Source organism: Biomphalaria glabrata, chromosome 1, assembly GCF_947242115.1.
Source record: "Biomphalaria glabrata chromosome 1, xgBioGlab47.1, whole genome shotgun sequence".
NCBI lineage: Eukaryota > Metazoa > Mollusca > Gastropoda > Planorbidae > Biomphalaria > Biomphalaria glabrata.
Window position 1 is genome coordinate 22,387,246 of NC_074711.1, and position 17,911 is coordinate 22,405,156.

Genomic DNA, 17,911 nt, shown 5'->3' on the forward strand with positions numbered 1-17,911 from the left:
TTCTGCTTACGACTTGCAGTTGACAGGTAAGTGACTCAGTTCTCTGTTGATATGAAACAATGTATTAAGTTTGATGATAGACCCACTGTCACTAACATTTTGATATAAACTGAATTTGTAGTAATAGATCTATTACAATGGCTAGTCCTACAGATTTTAACACGACTATAGTGTCAATCAACAATGGCAGTAGAACTCTGACCAACGGGTTGCTGGTGTTCACAACTAGCCGTCGTTTCGGCGGGACAATTTTGAAAAATAAAACACTCAGTGTCGAACTGTGCGTAACCAGGCAACCTGCTGTTTGGTCAACGCCCGGGCGAATAATATGACGTCAGACGTTAGGAGACTGCTGCTCCTACTGTGTCAAGTCGGCTAAATGGCTTTGATAACGTCTGCTGGCTTCAATGACGTCTGCTTGCTTCAATGATAACCGAAACAATTCCGCGCTTGCTGCCCTAATAAGTTTTAGTTGATAGCGAATCGATACGTTCGACTAATTGGCAAATCAATGGCACGGATATCTAGTTCTTTCGGCATCCCACCGTCGGTTTTTTTCTTTTTCTTATTTTTTATAGTTTTTTTTTATTTTAGTTTTTATCATGACGTGTACCTTTCCTCTTTTTATCCCCCCATTTTCCCACCTGTTGTAGTAACGGAGCGAGAGGTTGAAAGAGGAATACTGAAGGCTGCCAATGTTGAGGAGCATTGCTTAGCGTACATCAGAGACATCAGCAACATGAACATCACACTGCTCAGAATCGCCAGCAAGTTTGTCGACTTTGCAGCACGAAGGTATTTCGTTCTTTCAGATAGAGAAAAAAAAATGTTCATGGGATTGTCTCATTTAACTCTTTATCTCCGCAATTATTTTTCCATATTGACAGAATTGTTCATTGTTCACATTTGTACATTCTTCCCTGTTAGGATCAAACTTCAATAATATTTTTGCTTGTTATCACAAAACGTTACTTTTGGTGTAGAATTATAGGAGAATGCATGCTCTTTTTATTTAAAAGAAATACTGGTTTTTAAAACCAAAAATGAATTTAATTTATTGGGGTAAAATCAACGTTGTTATCGTTAATAGCAGAGAAAGAGTTAAAATCTTTAGTGACGTACAACGGTCAGCTGGCCAGTCTATAGGTTGTCTTCCTTGATGCACACAGACATATCTCCAAAGTACTTAATTTTGAATTCGTAGGCTTATTCTAGATGGGAACCCAAAACAAGCGTTTTTAACATGACCCAAATAAATGTCAAGATCGAAAATGAAAGCGGAAGTTGGTAACATCTAGGTGTCGTTTATTTCGACAAGTAGAGTATTCACTGTCGGGATTTATCTCGCATCTGAAGCTCATATTTAGAGGCGACCTTTGGGGGTGATAAGGTGTGAAGCCTCCACAGGCTCCGCACCAGACCTGAACCCTGCGATAGAAAAATCATTTGTCATCGCCGTCCCGTCAAATAAAAAATATACTGGGCCTCTAGCACACATTATAATCTACTGTGCCATGTGTTGTAGACCTAATTGCAGTGTGGTAGGTTTCTTTGTAAACAACTCTCATAAACCAGGTCTTGTTACTCAATACATAAAATTACGTATGTCTTACATCAGTAAGAAAGCCTCCAGGTAGGCAACTCTTCATCATTGTGTTACGAATATATTTAACCTACACCTTAGGATCTAATCGACCACGTAGCCAATAAAACACGTCGGGTTTAAAGTAAAAGTGCCCCGCCTACTGCCAAGATTGCATCCGAATGTTATTTGGTATTGAATTTAACCATCTTTTTTAATTCTGTCTCTACACAAATGGCCAAGCATTGCATCTAAAATAACAGATACAGATATTTGTAGGATATATTGCGGTGTTTGGTGTCACCCGGGTCCACCGCGCCCCCATCCAATTTCCTCCCGAAATTTCCCAACACAAATTATTGTTAGTATGTTCTTTTTGTTGAACGTAATAGAGAGAGTTCATTCACTACATTCATTGATTGTTACAAATGAGTGTAGATTATATTTTTAAATTTCCTTGTTTGTGGTATTTTATCTTAAGTTCTAACATATAAGAAGGGACATGACTGCTGAGTGATAAAGCGCTTGACTCCCGGTGTCCAGCATTTCTAGACCTCAGGGCTATTTTTCTGGCACACTGAACTAGTGCACATGTCTGGCTAACTAGCTAGAGTCACTTAGTTTTTGTGTTACTTTTGCCATTTTGTAATTTTTCTCCCACTTGGGTGTCACACGGTGCAACCCGCACCCACCTAGTGACGCCACTGAGATATATACCGTAAATACATTAGCCATATAAATTAAACTTTTTTAAAAAATTATTGTAACAGAATCTCGATTTTTTTTACATCACATTGCACTTGCGAAATAAACAGAAAAATTACGTCAGGGTCCCTAAGAGGCTGTATGTCTTAACCTACTCTCGTTATCACTGCTCTCTAACACCTGGTCTCACATGTTTCTGATGTTCTTGTAGTGTGGACAACGAAGCCCAGAAGTTGCTCAAGATCTTACGAGACGAACGCCTCCCTAAAAAAATTCCCTCCAGCAATGTGGCCAGGTTTACTGTGGAATGGAGTGGCAAGGAAGGCATTGACGAGGACACTCATAAAGTAATGTGTGTGTGTGTGTGTTACATAGTTTAAGTGTATACATGCTATCGCTATGATGAGTAGGACAAGAAGTTGTTCAGTCACCTTCTACTTAACCCAAATTTTTTTTATACTTTTTTTCTGCCACCAGTTGCCAACTGCATACTGTGAAACATTTACTAGATTTTTACCTACCAGCTGCACTCGGTATTTCGAATCCGATTTATTCAAATATAACTCATGTTTAAACGCACAACTGAAACCTTTACATGAAGTCTTTACATGGTCTTCAATTTTAGCACTCACGAAGCTTGCAAACACATTTTAGAAAAAGTAGCTCTAGAAATTCATCGAGTGAAGTTAATATAATCAAATCATGGATAGGCCTACATTGAGTCATACATCTAGACAGTCTTTGCTTGATAAAAATGTTCCTTCATGTGAAATGAGGTTAAAAAGCATTCCTCTTCTGTTTGTACTAAGAGTTGCTCTGGTAACATGTTCTATTGTATTCCAGGAATACTTTGAAAAGTTCTGTGACCATTTTTACACTAGTGTTATTCGCCTGGTGGACAATGCCATGGCCAAGCATGAGCGCCTCGCCAGCGACCCCATCTACCTGGAACCACTCCAACACCTGCATGCCTGCAAGAGGTACTGCCAAGCCTTCCAGGTCAGTCAGTACAGCAGTCAGCGCTTAGAAACGTTCATCGATTTCTGTGTCCTGGAATGCCAACCAAAAGTAGATGTGTTTAAACAGAGTTTTGGTGAAATACAATAATGAATATTAAATTTTAGATGACTAGTCGTTATGACATGACATTTAGCGTAAAAAAAAGGGGGGGGGAGCGGATTTTATAAAAGTAAATAAAGCTTGAAGAGCATTACCCTACAGGCTGCATTAGAAACTGAAGTAATGAGAGTTATTTTGATACGAAGGGTGAAAACTATGTCACGAGTACATATCATTTAAAAAATAAATAATAGGATGATAATAATTGTAAGGAGTATAGTTGGTTTAATTGAACGAAATATTAAGCAAACATATTAGATAATTAGATCAATCATCAAGATTCTTAAAAAGGTCCAGTTATTTCATCTGATCTCAGTTACCGAAATAAAAGTGATGCTTAAAAAGGTCTGTCAATCTAACGTTAAAATACTACCTGCTCAAGTACTTATATCTTGCTGGTCTGTCTTTCTGTCTGGGATAACTAACTCACAACTTGCTGGTCTGTCTTTCTGTCTGGGACAACTAACTCACATCTTGCTGGTCTGTCTTTCTGTCTGGGACAACTAACTCACATCTTGCTGGTCTGTCTTTCTGTCTGGGACAACTAACTCACATCTGTCTTTCTGTCTGGGACAACTAACTCACATCTTGCTGGTCTGTCTTTCTGTCTGGGACAACTAACTCACATCTTGCTGGTCTGTCTTTCTGTCTGGGACAACTAACTCACATCTTGCTGGTCTGTCTTTCTGTCTGGGACAACTAACTCACATCTTGCTGGTCTGTCAATCTAACGTTAAAATACTGCCTGCTCAAGTACTTATATCTTGCTGGTCTGTCTTTCTGTCTGGGACAACTAACTCACATCTTGCTGGTCTGTCTTTCTGTCTGGGACAACTAACTCACATCTTGCTGGTCTGTCTTTCTGTCTGGGACAACTAACTCACATCTTGCTGGTCTGTCTTTCTGTCTGGGACAACTAACTCACATCTTGCTGGTCTGTCTTTCTGTCTGGGACAACTAACTCACATCTTGCTGGTCTGTCTTTCTGTCTGGGACAACTAACTCACATCTTGCTGGTCTGTCAATCTAACGTTAAAATACTGCCTGCTCAAGTACTTATATCTTGCTGGTCTGTCTTTCTGTCTGGGACAACTAACTCACATCTTGCTGGTCTGTCAATCTAACGTTAAAATACTGCCTGCTCAAGTACTTATATCTTGCTGGTCTGTCTTTCTGTCTGGGACAACTAACTCACATCTTGCTGGTCTGTCTTTCTGTCTGGGACAACTTACTCACATCTTGCTGGTCTGTCTTTCTGTCTGGGACAACTAACTCACATCTTGCTGGTCTGTCAATCTAACGTTAAAATACTGCCTGCTCAAGTACTTATATCTTGCTGGTCTGTCTTTCTGTCTAGAACAACTAACTCACATCTTGCTGGTCTATCTTTCTGTCTGGGACAACTAACTCACATCTTGCTGGTCTATCTTTCTGTCTGGGACAACTAACTCACATCTTGCTGGTCTGTCTTTCTGTCTGGGACAACTAACTCACATCTTGCTGGTCTGTCAATCTAACGTTAAAATACTGCCTGCTCAAGTACTTATATCTTGCTGGTCTGTCTTTCTGTCTGGGACAACTAACTCACATCTTGCTGGTCTGTCTTTCTGTCTGGGACAACTAACTCACATCTTGCTGGTCTGTCTTTCTGTCTGGGACAACTAACTCACATCTTGCTGGTCTGTCTTTCTGTCTGGGACAACTAACTCACATCTTGCTGATCTGTCTTTCTGTCTGGGACAACTAACTCACATCTTGCTGGTCTGTCAATCTAACGTTAAAATACTGCCTGCTCAAGTACTTATATCTTGCTGGTCTGTCTTTCTGTCTGGGACAACTAACTCACATCTTGCTGGTCTGTCTTTCTGTCTGGGACAACTAACTCACATCTTGCTGGTCTGTCTTTCTGTCTGGGACAACTAACTCACATCTTGCTGGTCTGTCTTTCTGTCTGGGACAACTAACTCACATCTTGCTGGTCTGTCAATCTAACGTTAAAATACTGCCTGCTCGAGTACTTATATCTTGCTGGTCTGTCTTTCTGTCTGGGACAACTAACTCACATCTTGCTGATCTGTCTTTCTGTCTGGGACAACTAACTCACATCTTGCTGGTCTGTCAATCTAACGTTAAAATACTGCCTGATCAAGTACTTATATCTTGCTGGTCTGTCTTTCTGTCTGGGACAACTAACTCACATCTTGCTGGTCTGTCTTTCTGTCTGGGACAACTAACTCACATCTTGCTGGTCTGTCTTTCTGTCTGGGACAACTAACTCACATCTTGCTGGTCTGTCTTTCTGTCTGGGACAACTAACTCACATCTTGCTGGTCTGTCAATCTAACGTTAAAATACTTCCTGCTCGAGTACTTATATCTTGCTGGTCTGTCTTTCTGTCTGGGACAACTAACTCACATCTTGCTGATCTGTCTTTCTGTCTGGGACAACTAACTCACATCTTGCTGGTCTGTCAATCTAACGTTAAAATACTGCCTGCTCAAGTACTTATATCTTGCTGGTCTGTCTGTCTTTCTGTCTGGGACAACTAACTCACATCTTGCTGGTCTGTCTTTCTGTCTGGGACAACTAACTCACATCTTGCTGGTTTGTCAATCTGACGTTAAAATACTGCCTGCTCAAGTACTTATATCTTGCTGGTCTGTCAATCTAACGTTAAAATACTACCTGCTCAAGTACATATGTCTTGCTGGTCTGTCTTTCTGTCTGGGATAACTAACTCACATCTTGCTGGTCTGTCTTTCTGTCTGGGACAACTAACTCACATCTTGCTGGTCTGTCTTTCTGTCTGGGATAACTAATTCACATTTTGCTGGTCTATCTTTCTGTCTAGAACAACTAACTCACATCTTGCTGGTCTGTCTTTCTGTCTGGGACAACTAACTCACATCTTGCTGGTCTGTCTTTCTGTCTGGGATAACTAACTCACATCTTGCTGGTCTGTCAATCTAACGTTAAAATACTGCCTGCTCAAGTACTTATATCTTGCTGGTCTGTCTTTCTGTCTGGGATAACTAACTCACATCTTGCTGGTCTGTCTTTCTGTCTGGGACAACTAACTCACATCTTGCTGGTCTGTCTTTCTTTCTAGAACAACTAACTCACATCTTGCTGGTCTGTCTTTCTGTCTGGGACAACTAACTCACATCTTGCTGGTCTGTCTTTCTGTCTGGGACAACTAACTCACATCTTGCTGGTCTATCTTTCTGTCTAGAACAACTAACTCACATCTTGCTGGTCTATCTTTCTGTCTGGGACAACTAACTCACATCTTGCTGGTCTGTCTTTCTGTCTGGGACAACTAATTCACATCTTGCTGGTCTGTCTTTCTGTCTGGGACAACTAACTCACATCTTGCTGGTCTATCTTTCTGTCTGGGACAACTAACTCACATCTTGCTGGTCTATCTTTCTGTCTGGGACAACTAACTCACATCTTGCTGGTCTGTCTTTCTGTCTAGAACAACTAACTCACATCTTGCTGGTCTATCTTTCTGTCTGGGACAACTAACTCACATCTTGCTGGTCTATCTTTCTGTCTGGGATAACTAACTCACATCTTGCTGGTCTGTCTTTCTGTCTGGGACAACTAACTCACATCTTGCTGGTCTGTCTTTCTGTCTGGGACAACTAACTCACATCTTGCTGGTCTATCTTTCTGTCTGGGACAACTAACTCACATCTTGCTGGTCTGTCTTTCTGTCTAGAACAACTAACTCACATCTTGCTGGTCTATCTTTCTGTCTAGAATAACTACCTCACATCTTGCTGGTCTATCTTTCTGTCTAGAATAACTAACTCACATCTTGCTGGTCTGTCTTTCTGTCTGGGACAACTAACTCACATCTTGCTGGTCTATCTTTCTGTCTAGAACAACTAACTCACATCTTGCTGGTCTATCTTTCTGTCTGGGACAACTAACTCACATCTTGCTGGTCTGTCTTTCTGTCTGGAACAACTAATTCACATCTTGCTGGTCTGTCTTTCTGTCTGGGACAACTAACTCACATCTTGCTGGTCTATCTTTCTGTCTGGGACAACTAACTCACATCTTGCTGGTCTGTCTTTCTGTCTAGAACAACTAACTCACATCTTGCTGGTCTATCTTTCTGTCTGGGACAACTAACTCACATCTTGCTGGTCTATCTTTCTGTCTGGGATAACTAACTCACATCTTGCTGGTCTGTCTTTCTGTCTGGGACAACTAACTCACATCTTGCTGGTCTGTCTTTCTGTCTGGGACAACTAACTCACATCTTGCTGGTCTATCTTTCTGTCTGGGACAACTAACTCACATCTTGCTGGTCTGTCTTTCTGTCTAGAACAACTAACTCACATCTTGCTGGTCTGTCTTTCTGTCTGGGACAACTAACTCACATCCTGCTGGTCTGTCTTTCTGTCTGGGACAACTAACTCACATCTTGCTGGTCTATCTTTCTGTCTGGGACAACTAACTCACATCTTGCTTATCTGTTTATCTGTCTTATTTCGGTCTGGGTCAATTAATTTACATTTAGCTAACATGTCGATCTGTCTTATCTCTGTCACGCCCAATATTTACAACTTGTTGTTTGACTATGTTATTTCTGTAATGACTAAGTATTGACGTCTTGTTGGTATGACGATCTTATTTCTGTCATGGCCAAGTATTGACGTCTTGTTGGTATGACGATCTTATTTCTGTCATGGCCAAGTATTGACGTCTTGTTGGTCTGACGATCTTATTTCTGTCATGGCCAAGTATTGACGTCTTGTTGGTATGACGATCTTATTTCTGTCATGGCCAAGTATTGACGTCTTGTTGGTATGACGATCTTATTTCTGTCATGGCCAAGTATTGACGTCTTGCTTCATTGTGACAATGTTGATCACGCTATATTATGTCTCTACGTCCATTGGATTAAGTCGAGCATGTCTATAGAAATACATTTGGCTTTTAGACATACACACATGCTTTTGACCATAAATTATCTTGTATCTTTGTGTGCAATTTGTTTCTTTCGAAAGAAACAAATATTTAAATAAGTTGTTACTAGAATAAACTTGTTGATGGTCTCCGATAGAATATAAGGTTAACTTCTCTAGAAAATAACAATGTGCGATACATAATTTTAGACTTCACAAATATTCTTACATCGAAAAATATTGTTGTTGTTTTTTTTAAGGGCAAAAGAGAAACTTTTGAGTCCTGTGCTCATTGTGCTGTAATGGTATTGGAAGATTTTTTTTTAAATTTAATTATAATCCTTCGTTTTACCATTTCACTCTTTCTTTCATTCTTTTTACTCATCTATCCAGGGCCGAGAAGATGTCGTCGACAGAATTCGGGAGTATGTTACTGGGGACAGTAATCTCCCTTTAGTGTTGTTCGGCGAAAGTGGGTGTGGCAAAACGTCCTTGATGGCCAAAGCAGCTAGTCAGGTACATGTGATGGGGTCTTAAACGTATTTCCCTCTGAGATCTAATACACCTCATTTGTCATACACTGCAGAAATAGTAGAATACATTGATAATTTGATAATAAGATCTTAATGTGGATTGATTGATGTATAAATGCAGCTATAGATGTGTGTGTGTGAGAGCGAGAGAGAGAGAGAGAGGAAGTCTTGTATGACGTGTATGAACTAAAAAAAAATACCATGTCGATACCAAGTCGTTGAAGTTGGACATAACTGGACAATTTAAAGGCTATTTTGAGGAAACAAAACTTTCTTTTAGATCAATGATTCAGTGAGCTCTGAGGATCATACTGCGAGCATCATGTTTCTTCCTTTAAGACCCATACGGCATTTCGTTTATGGAATTGATGTAAAAGGCTGACTTCAATGGGACACTTGATACATTCTTCAAGTGTTTTAGTGACAAGCTAACAAGTTTTTTAGACATTTCATGAACATAGCGATACTTCCTCTGGTTGGTTTGTTATACATATAAAATATTTATTTATTTATGAATATTTATGTGAACTTAAGATAATAATTTGTTTTTTTTTTTTTTTATATTTGTTATAATTGATTAATGGTAAGACACGTAGACCTAACCATGATTAATTTCTTTTCTTAAGTAGTAGACTTTCAGAAACTCATTGATAACAAAATGGTAACAGCGTATTTTTTTTTATATTAGGTTGTGACGTCTTGGTTCAAGAAGCCAGTTGTTATGGTGCTAAGATTTTTGGGAACCACACCAGGAAGCTCCTCTATTATCCCACTGCTGACCTCCTACTGTCAACAGCTCAGTGTCATGTACAATCAACCCGTGGAAGACATCCCCAACGACCTGGCGCCCCTCCAGCAGTACTTCAAGAAGCTCACTACTCTAGCCTCAGAGGAGCATCCATTAGTGTTGTTCTTTGACTCCCTAGATCAAATCTCCGGGGCAGACGGAGCACACAACTTGACTTGGATGCCCGTGATCCTGCCTCCGTATGTGAAGGTGATCATTTCCGTTCTGCCCAATTATTTCGGTCTACTGGATTTACTTCGGACAATGATCGACAACGCTGACTCTTTCATCGAGGTGTTACCTTTAGGTGAAAATCTCAGCAGCACCATTATTCAAGCATGGCTGAAAAATGCCAACAAATCGGTGACCAAGGAACAATGGGTATTGGTCAATGAAGCAATCAACAAGTGCAATTTACCCCTTTTTGTAAAATTGACATTTGATGAGATTTGTAGATGGCGGTCTTATACAAAGCCCAATCTAACTACACTCGCTTTCAACATTCATGACTGCATTATGTTATTATTTGAAAGGATAGAGCTTCAGCATGGAAAAACACTTGTCTCACATGCGCTGGGATATATCTCAGCCTCAAAAAGTGGCATCTCTGAACCGGAACTAGAAGATCTTATCTCTCTTGACGACAAAGTCTTGAACGATATCTATCAATATCACCTTCCACCAGTCAGAAGGATCCCGCCTTTACTGTGGACGAGAATCAGGAATGATCTACCTGGATACCTGAGTGAGCGTGAGGCTGATGGCGTGAGTGTGATAGGCTGGTACCACAGACAGTTCATAGACGCTGCTAAAGAGAGGTACTTCAAAAACATTAACTTTGCCAGCATGATTCACTCCAATACTGCCGAGTACTTCCTTGGCACATACGGGGGTGGCATACCCAAACCTTTTGAGTATTCAGATTTACAAAGGCAGCGTTTTCACCTGGACGACAAACAGAGCGCGGCTGACAGAAAGGTTCCTCCTCAGCCTTTAGAGTTCCTAGACGAAAACGGCAAAGTCATTCGTTACAACCTTCGCAAGCTTAGTGAGCTGCCCTTTCACTTGATAAGATCACATCGCTACGAGGACCTGTACGAGAAAGTCATGTTTAATTACAACTGGCTTCACGCCAAATTAGCATCCATGCCACTTCAGTCAGTCATCGCTGACTTTGAGGATTTGCTATCTCATGCCTATGACAAGGACGTCCGACTTATAGCTGACGCTATTGGACTTTCTAGCTCTATTTTAAGCCACTACCCTGACATGCTAGGACCTCAGATAACCGGACGCCTGCTCCCTTACTATAGACACAATCCTCAGATTAGATCTCTCATCCAGCAGTGTGATACCCACGGCTTGCGCCACTGTGCTCTTGTTCCTGCTTACCATTGTCTTCACACACCGAGTGGCCCTCTGCAATATTCACTAGAAGGACATCAGTTTGCCCCGTTTGGAATCGGCGCGCCAACTGATGGGAAAAACTTGGTCTCCGTGTCCAACAGAATCATTATGTGGGACTTATCCACCGGAGAAATTTCCAGAAATATCTCTCCAGGAATCGAAGGCATTATGCAAAATTTAAATATTTCTCCAAACGGGAAATTCTCTGTGAGCTATACCAATAATAACCAGCTTGTTATGTGTTCTCTCAATACAGGAGAATTCAAAATCATCACGCCAAAACTGGGCAGCAAGAGCGATTCCATCATTGGAACCACTTTGTCCAATACACACATAGCTGCGTGGACAGATTCGTATTGGCAGCTCTACACGATTGATGGACTTTTCTTGGATGAATTTAAGTCAGAACTAAAAATGCCCATAATTAGCATTGAGCTGGATGAAAACCCTGAGGGAGTTCATCAAGTGATCGTCAAAAGTGGGACAGAAGCTGACACCGAGATGGCTCTTGAGTCACATGATCAGTCCATAGACGCCTTTGAGTTTCATAGTGCTTTCGCCCTGAACAAAACTAAAAGCATCTTGTACACTTGCATTGAGATCAGTGATAACGATGTTGTGACTTACAGGCGAGAAGGCTCTGTCTGGAAGTACGACAGAACTATAGGCTCAAACACTGACCCCATATTTGCATTTAACTTATCTGGGGATGAGAGCTATCTTATAGGCACCACTGCCCAAGGCTACAAACTTTATGATTTGCGCAATGACCAGATGAGAGAGCTCACCTTGCCGCACGGAACCAGAAACATTCCAACTAAAAACCAGCTCAATAGTTTGGTGGTGTTCACCAAAAATAACCAGTTTGTGGTTGCTGGTGTCAGGAAGAACCTGTATGTCTGGGATGTCAAACAGGGAAACATGGTCAAAGTCCTAGACGCACATTTCGGAAGAATATGTGCACTAACCTCGTCTTCTGTTGGGAGAAACGCTGTGATCTCATCCTCAATGGATAAAACTATCAAAGTCTGGAACTTTGATAAAATTCTTGAAGAAGTTCACCCTATAGATAGGCTAGAGAGACCAATTGAAACTATTCACTTAGCCCAGCAATCACAACTGTGTGCCACTACTACCAGAAACACGGTTGCAATATGGAATTTGGGAACAGGAAGGCTGGTAAAGACATTTGTTGGCAATGCCAGAAGTGCTATAGTTTCTCATGCTGTCATCACCTCCAAAGGGGAGTACGTTGTCAGCGCCGAATCCCCTAAAGTTCTGATATGGGACTTGACGAAAGATACGCCAATAACAGAGCTCTCTGTGGGCGAAGTCCAGCAAGTGATGCTAAGTGAAGAAGACACAAAAGCTATTGTTGTATGCAAAATTCCCGGTGCCAAAGTCCAGATTATATGCATGTCTGTCCCTGACGGACAGGAAGTGTTCAAATTTGATTACACTGTTAAAACATACAGACACCCTGTTATCACCAAGGAGGGATTATATCTAGCTGTCCCAGCTTCTGATAAAAGTGGAGATGTCATTGCTGTTCACCACGCTAAAACTGGGGCTCGACTCTACACCCTTCAGCTGAAATATCAAAACTATTTGGACTACAGCCATATTGTGGCGCTGCCAAATGATCCGAACCTTATAGCGGTCATCGACCCTGAGAAAGGAAATATATTGGATCTAAAGAAAAAGGCGTTGGTGCGCTCAGTTCCCCGCTGGAATGGGCACGCCATGGGCGACGGTAAAATAGGAATGTACGCCCCTGCACGAGGTGGTCTAGAACTTATTAATTTAAAAACCACAAAAACAACGAAAGTGTTGATTCCTAGAGTGGCGGAGGGTGTCTTTCAAGTCACCGTATTCTTCACTGCTAGCGACAAACATGTGGTCTACTATCACTCTAGACATCGGACTCTAAGGCTGTTCAGAACATCAGACGGCAAAATGATTGCCAACTATAAAACCAGCGCTGAAGTTAAAGCCATTGCCGGCAATGATCAAGGCAATTGCATAGTCATAGGCTGTCTAGACGGTAGCCTGACCACATTAGCTATCGCTGACCCAGAGGAACCATCGTGCCAGGAGATGCTGGAGTCTCTACCCAGCAGGAATATAAACAGAAGACTTTCCACGGAAATCCTCTCTGAAGCTGAGCTGACTAACTCTAAGAATCACGTGGGCACAGCATTACAAGTCGCCAGGTTTGTAGCTAAAGCTCAAGGTGTGGAGAAATCGAGGGCGTGTGTCATTTGTTGAGCACCGGTGTAATTATAATGGTGTGATATGGGCTCGATACCCACTCCCCCATCTTAAAGGTTTATGTATCTGCCCTTGTTGAGTAGGACTACACGGTCACCTCAGTTTCGATAACAAAGGTACCGCTTATGTTACACAGCCGTGCATATCTGATCGTGTTAAAACACACAGCTGGTAGGCATAAAGCCACGGTGAATTGGTCTAACCATGCAGCTTTTACATTTAAAGGGTCTTTATAACAACTTTCATGTTTCTATTGTTAAAGTATATACCAGTTACAATTTCAACATGCTTTTTGGGGGTCTCTTTTAACGGACTTTACTGTACGTCCCAACATTATTAAATTATAACATTAATGTTATAAAGGTAGTTAAGATGGTGTAAATTATTGAACATGTTATTCCTTCTAGTGACATCTAGTCTAAAAGTTATATCAAAAATGGTGCACAACTCGTGCTTTATGCGAAAATTTGTTACTACCGAATTATGTCACTTGGTTTCCTTGCATTGGCTACAAAGAAAAATAAACGAAAATTATCTCGTTACAAAAGTGAAGGGAAATAATACACAAGCCATATATTGTACATCATACACTCTACCGCAATCAAAATTTAAATTTAAAGCTTAATTCTGTAATAATTTAGAAACGTGACCTCGTATTAATAATTTAATTTGACCCAAGGGAAGTTGGTTAGTTTTATATGTGGCTGGGTAAAAAATGTTCCATGCTTTTTTTTTTAATCACTCATTATTCATTAGTGATTAATTAAGAGAAAAAAAAATTAAAAATCGTTCTGTAAGGGTTAGGTGTCTCTTTTTTTAAAAGTAATATAGTAAATTTGTATTACTAATACACATGAGTACAGTTTCCCAATGTAAATATTAGTTAAATTGTCTAGTATAATATTTATGTCAAATCATTTTCTTTTAATTTTAACACATACAAATCACACAAGTATCTTGGCTACATGCCAACTTTTACGATGGATCATAATTTGTGTGAAATTAAAACAGATTTAAATATCCTCCTTGATTGGAATCATTGTATAGGATGAGAGAGGTGGACATTGCTCCTCACCTTTACCACATTTGACAAGACTTACAAGTACTTGTCTGAAAAGTACTTTTATAATGTAGGTTACAATAATAACCTTTCTGTGAAAGATGGGGGTGAGACTGGGAATTGTATACCTACAAGAGCCTAACATATTATAAAGTACATAATATATTATGTAAACACATGTTTCTTCAAGTATCTAGTCATCATTTGTTATGAATAATTTCTTGCATATGAATGCTATACTGATTATAATGCTGATATGTGATGTGCTGGTCTCTGTACAGTAGAAACTTATTAGCATGACATTCTCTTATTTTTATACTGCTGCCATTTTGAAGGATGAGCAACTGACCCATAAACTAGTGCAGTGAAAACTTGCATTGATTAGACCACTCTCTAAAGAGTTATTTTTGGTCTATAATCTACTTCAAATAATTGTGTCCTCTCCAATGCTTTGTTATTTGCTTGTTCTTTACCTCAGTTCTGAGGACTGGGATTGGGCATCTCTGATTCTTGATGAAGTGAAAAAGTTCCATTCATAAGCATTGAATGAAGTTTTCATTGGACTAAGTCTTCTTTCATGGTGTTAAACACTCACCTGCTGCCTAGTGAGACTAATTCACAAGACATCCCTTTACTTAACCAGTTCAGTGGAATTTTTCTTACTAAATTGAGATTTATTTGTTTCATTTTGTAATTGCCAATCTGGCAATCTTACAGATTCATTTGCATTTTAACTCTTGTCATTTGAGATTATTTAATAATTGATTTTGGTCTTTCTGTTGTTTTTTTGTTTTTGTTTTTGTAACCATGTACAATGACAATAAACATGGCATTGAGAAAGTTCATGGATATTGTAATTTAATTATTTTTATTTGACAATCATTGCATTTTAAAGTAAATAATTTCTATCACTTTATATATAGGTACCGGTATAAAAAATCTTTTTTCTTTCCCTTGTAGAAAGCTGTGAAGAACAGCAGTTTTTATTTATTTCAGAGATTTCTCCCAACATCCATTCTCTGATCAAGTTGAAACTTAAAACAATTATTTATTGTACATAACAAAAGATGAATTGATTAGAAAATTAACCAATTAGTCAATTAATTATTTTGTTTGATATTTAATGAAGAAAACAACTTCTAAATTGTTGAGAGATATAAGTGTAGAGTTCTTCCCCTTAGATAAGCTTTTTTTTTTTCTAGTCTAAACATTACCAGCCAAATAAATAAATAGTCTTGATTGTGCTTCTTGAGCTGCCTGCACAAATTTGTTAACTTATTTACTAATCCTTTCTGGCCATTGGCTCAAAGAAATGAAAGTAAGATTACAGCACATGACAGTGCGAAAGAAAAAAACAAACATTTAGAAGCAGATAGACCTGTAGGAAAGAATAGATGTAAATTTATAATAGTAATATATCTTAAGTTAACGGTAGATATAGATTCTTATCTTGTATAGTACAGAAGTTCCTTCAGAAGAGAAGAAACAGCATGAATTAAGAAAGAGAAGGCGAGAGAGTATGAAAAAGAGAAAAAAAAGAAAACAAGAAAAAGAGAGAGAAGAAAAGAATTGAAAGAGATTAAAGGAAATGAGTGATAAAAGGAAAATTACAAAACATATTCAAGAACTTATTAAGTTAGAGATAAGAGTTAGTGAGAGAGAAAGAAGAGAAGATGTAGGCCTATAACTTGTGATGTTGAAATATAGAAATATTATTAAAAGCTATTAATGAACAGACAATTAGATAGCATTATTCCAGTAGCTTTAAAACTTGGAATACAATCTTTAAATTCTCTAGATATTAGGAATGACGTAAGCACCTTTCTATACTATGCTCAAGAAAGATGACAAAAGATTTAGGCAATGACAGCAAAAACACATCAAGGCCTTATAAGAAGAAATTAGGCAAATGTCATTGCCAATAGAAAAGTTTGCTTCAAGTTATGTACAGGGTATGTTAACATTTGGACACAGATCCAACTCATATTTTCAGAAAATTCAACAAAAATGATTGTTCAGTTTTGCTTAACAAATGATTTCTAATACCTAATACTTTTCAAAGTGTCCATATCATTTACTGCAGTTGGTATGATTTTTGTGTATGGCTTTCAGTCTTAATTTCACAAGTTTGTGAAGACCTAATAGCTGAAGTTTTTATCAGAACAAGCAGCCTCTAATGAAACAACCTGCATCATTTATAGTCCAATGATCTTGTACCTACAGGACTTGTATTACTTTGTTCCAATATTGGATTCTTTGCTAACATGTAGCTCAACGCAGAAATTGTCATAACCATTTGTTCCCCTTTCACAAGCCACAGACAGCTACTCTGTGCAAGAGATGGGTCTCTCAAAAAAAACAACAGCCCTGAAGTTAAGTATACAGATATATTTTTATTTTCCAAACATGTTAATTTGTCTATACATTTTGCATGAAAATCATTGGGATGGGATGTCTCCTGAGTGTAACAAATGTTGGTGTTCAGCTCAGAATGGTTTTACCATAGATTAAAGTTTTATGAAATACCCCTAAAAAAAGCCTCCCCCCCATCCCCCCAGCATTATACTGATGTGACTAAAGGATAGGGATCTACTAAGCAGTTATGTGTAATTGTCATGAGACTCGAAGCCATTCGTCTTTAAAAAATTATCACTATCTTTACATTTCCTAAAGCTACTTTCGTGTACCCGGTACATGTTAAGTAATTAATGATACAGTAACACATAATACATATTTCATGAGTGATACAAGTTAGCAAAGTTGTTTCTTTATGCTGAGTTATGTCATATTGGCTAGTGTCTCGGCTACTCTAACCCCATTCAATCAGTTGTATTCGAAATTTGTCTAATAATTGGTTTATTTTATTACTTCACCTCAGAACTTGAAAAAATCCATCAGATGTTTGCCTTCTAGCTTAGCTTGGGTTACTTGGAATACTGGTATGTTAAAATGAAATTGCATGCCAAGTTTTTGGATTAAATAAAAAATTGTGTTTAATAAGTAACTAATTTAAACTTAGCACATATTCAAACAATTGAAGATACAAATTTCATTTAAATTTTCTGTTGTCCTAAATATTAAAATTATTTTTTTTTTAAAAAAAGATGGATTCCTAGTTCATCTAAAAAGGAAGCCTTCAATTCAATTTTTACATCATTTCATCTAAATGGGGATGAGAAAGAAATTTGTAAGAAAACAATATTCTGCTTTATTTCAAATACCAGTAACTCCTATAGTATAGGATTATTGACTTATTGTTACAACTGATTATTTAAATTTGATATGACTGACCTAGATGTGCTCATTCTCTAACATCTATAATCTCGCTAACCATTATGACCCATTGCCGACAGGGCTCTAAAAGGGGCATCAGCATTGGAGGTGAAAAGCTGACAAGTGTCAGTAGTTTTATTAAATACCGGTACCTTGGAGTTGTCTCATGAGAAAACCAAACCTGAACTAAGGGCTCCTATCTTTAAGTCCACAGCAGCACTTGCAAAACTCAAAACAATATGCCTTATGGAA

The 17,911-nt window shown here is 38.9% G+C and overlaps 1 protein-coding gene across 1 annotated transcript in view; it reads left to right on the forward strand.

Annotated features, from left to right (window-relative positions):
* LOC106073338 (NACHT and WD repeat domain-containing protein 2-like) overlaps window positions 1-14,118 on the forward strand; it is a 46,166-nt gene extending 32,048 nt beyond the window's left edge. Inside the window, exons 7-11 of the mRNA XM_056028691.1 lie at window positions 654-795; window positions 2,499-2,634; window positions 3,131-3,286; window positions 8,722-8,844; window positions 9,550-14,118. Coding sequence (XP_055884666.1) covers window positions 654-795; window positions 2,499-2,634; window positions 3,131-3,286; window positions 8,722-8,844; window positions 9,550-13,323 — 4,331 coding nt within the window. The 3' untranslated portion in view covers window positions 13,324-14,118. The remainder of the gene's footprint in view (window positions 1-653; window positions 796-2,498; window positions 2,635-3,130; window positions 3,287-8,721; window positions 8,845-9,549) is intronic.
* Window positions 14,119-17,911: the final 3,793 nt, after the last annotated feature.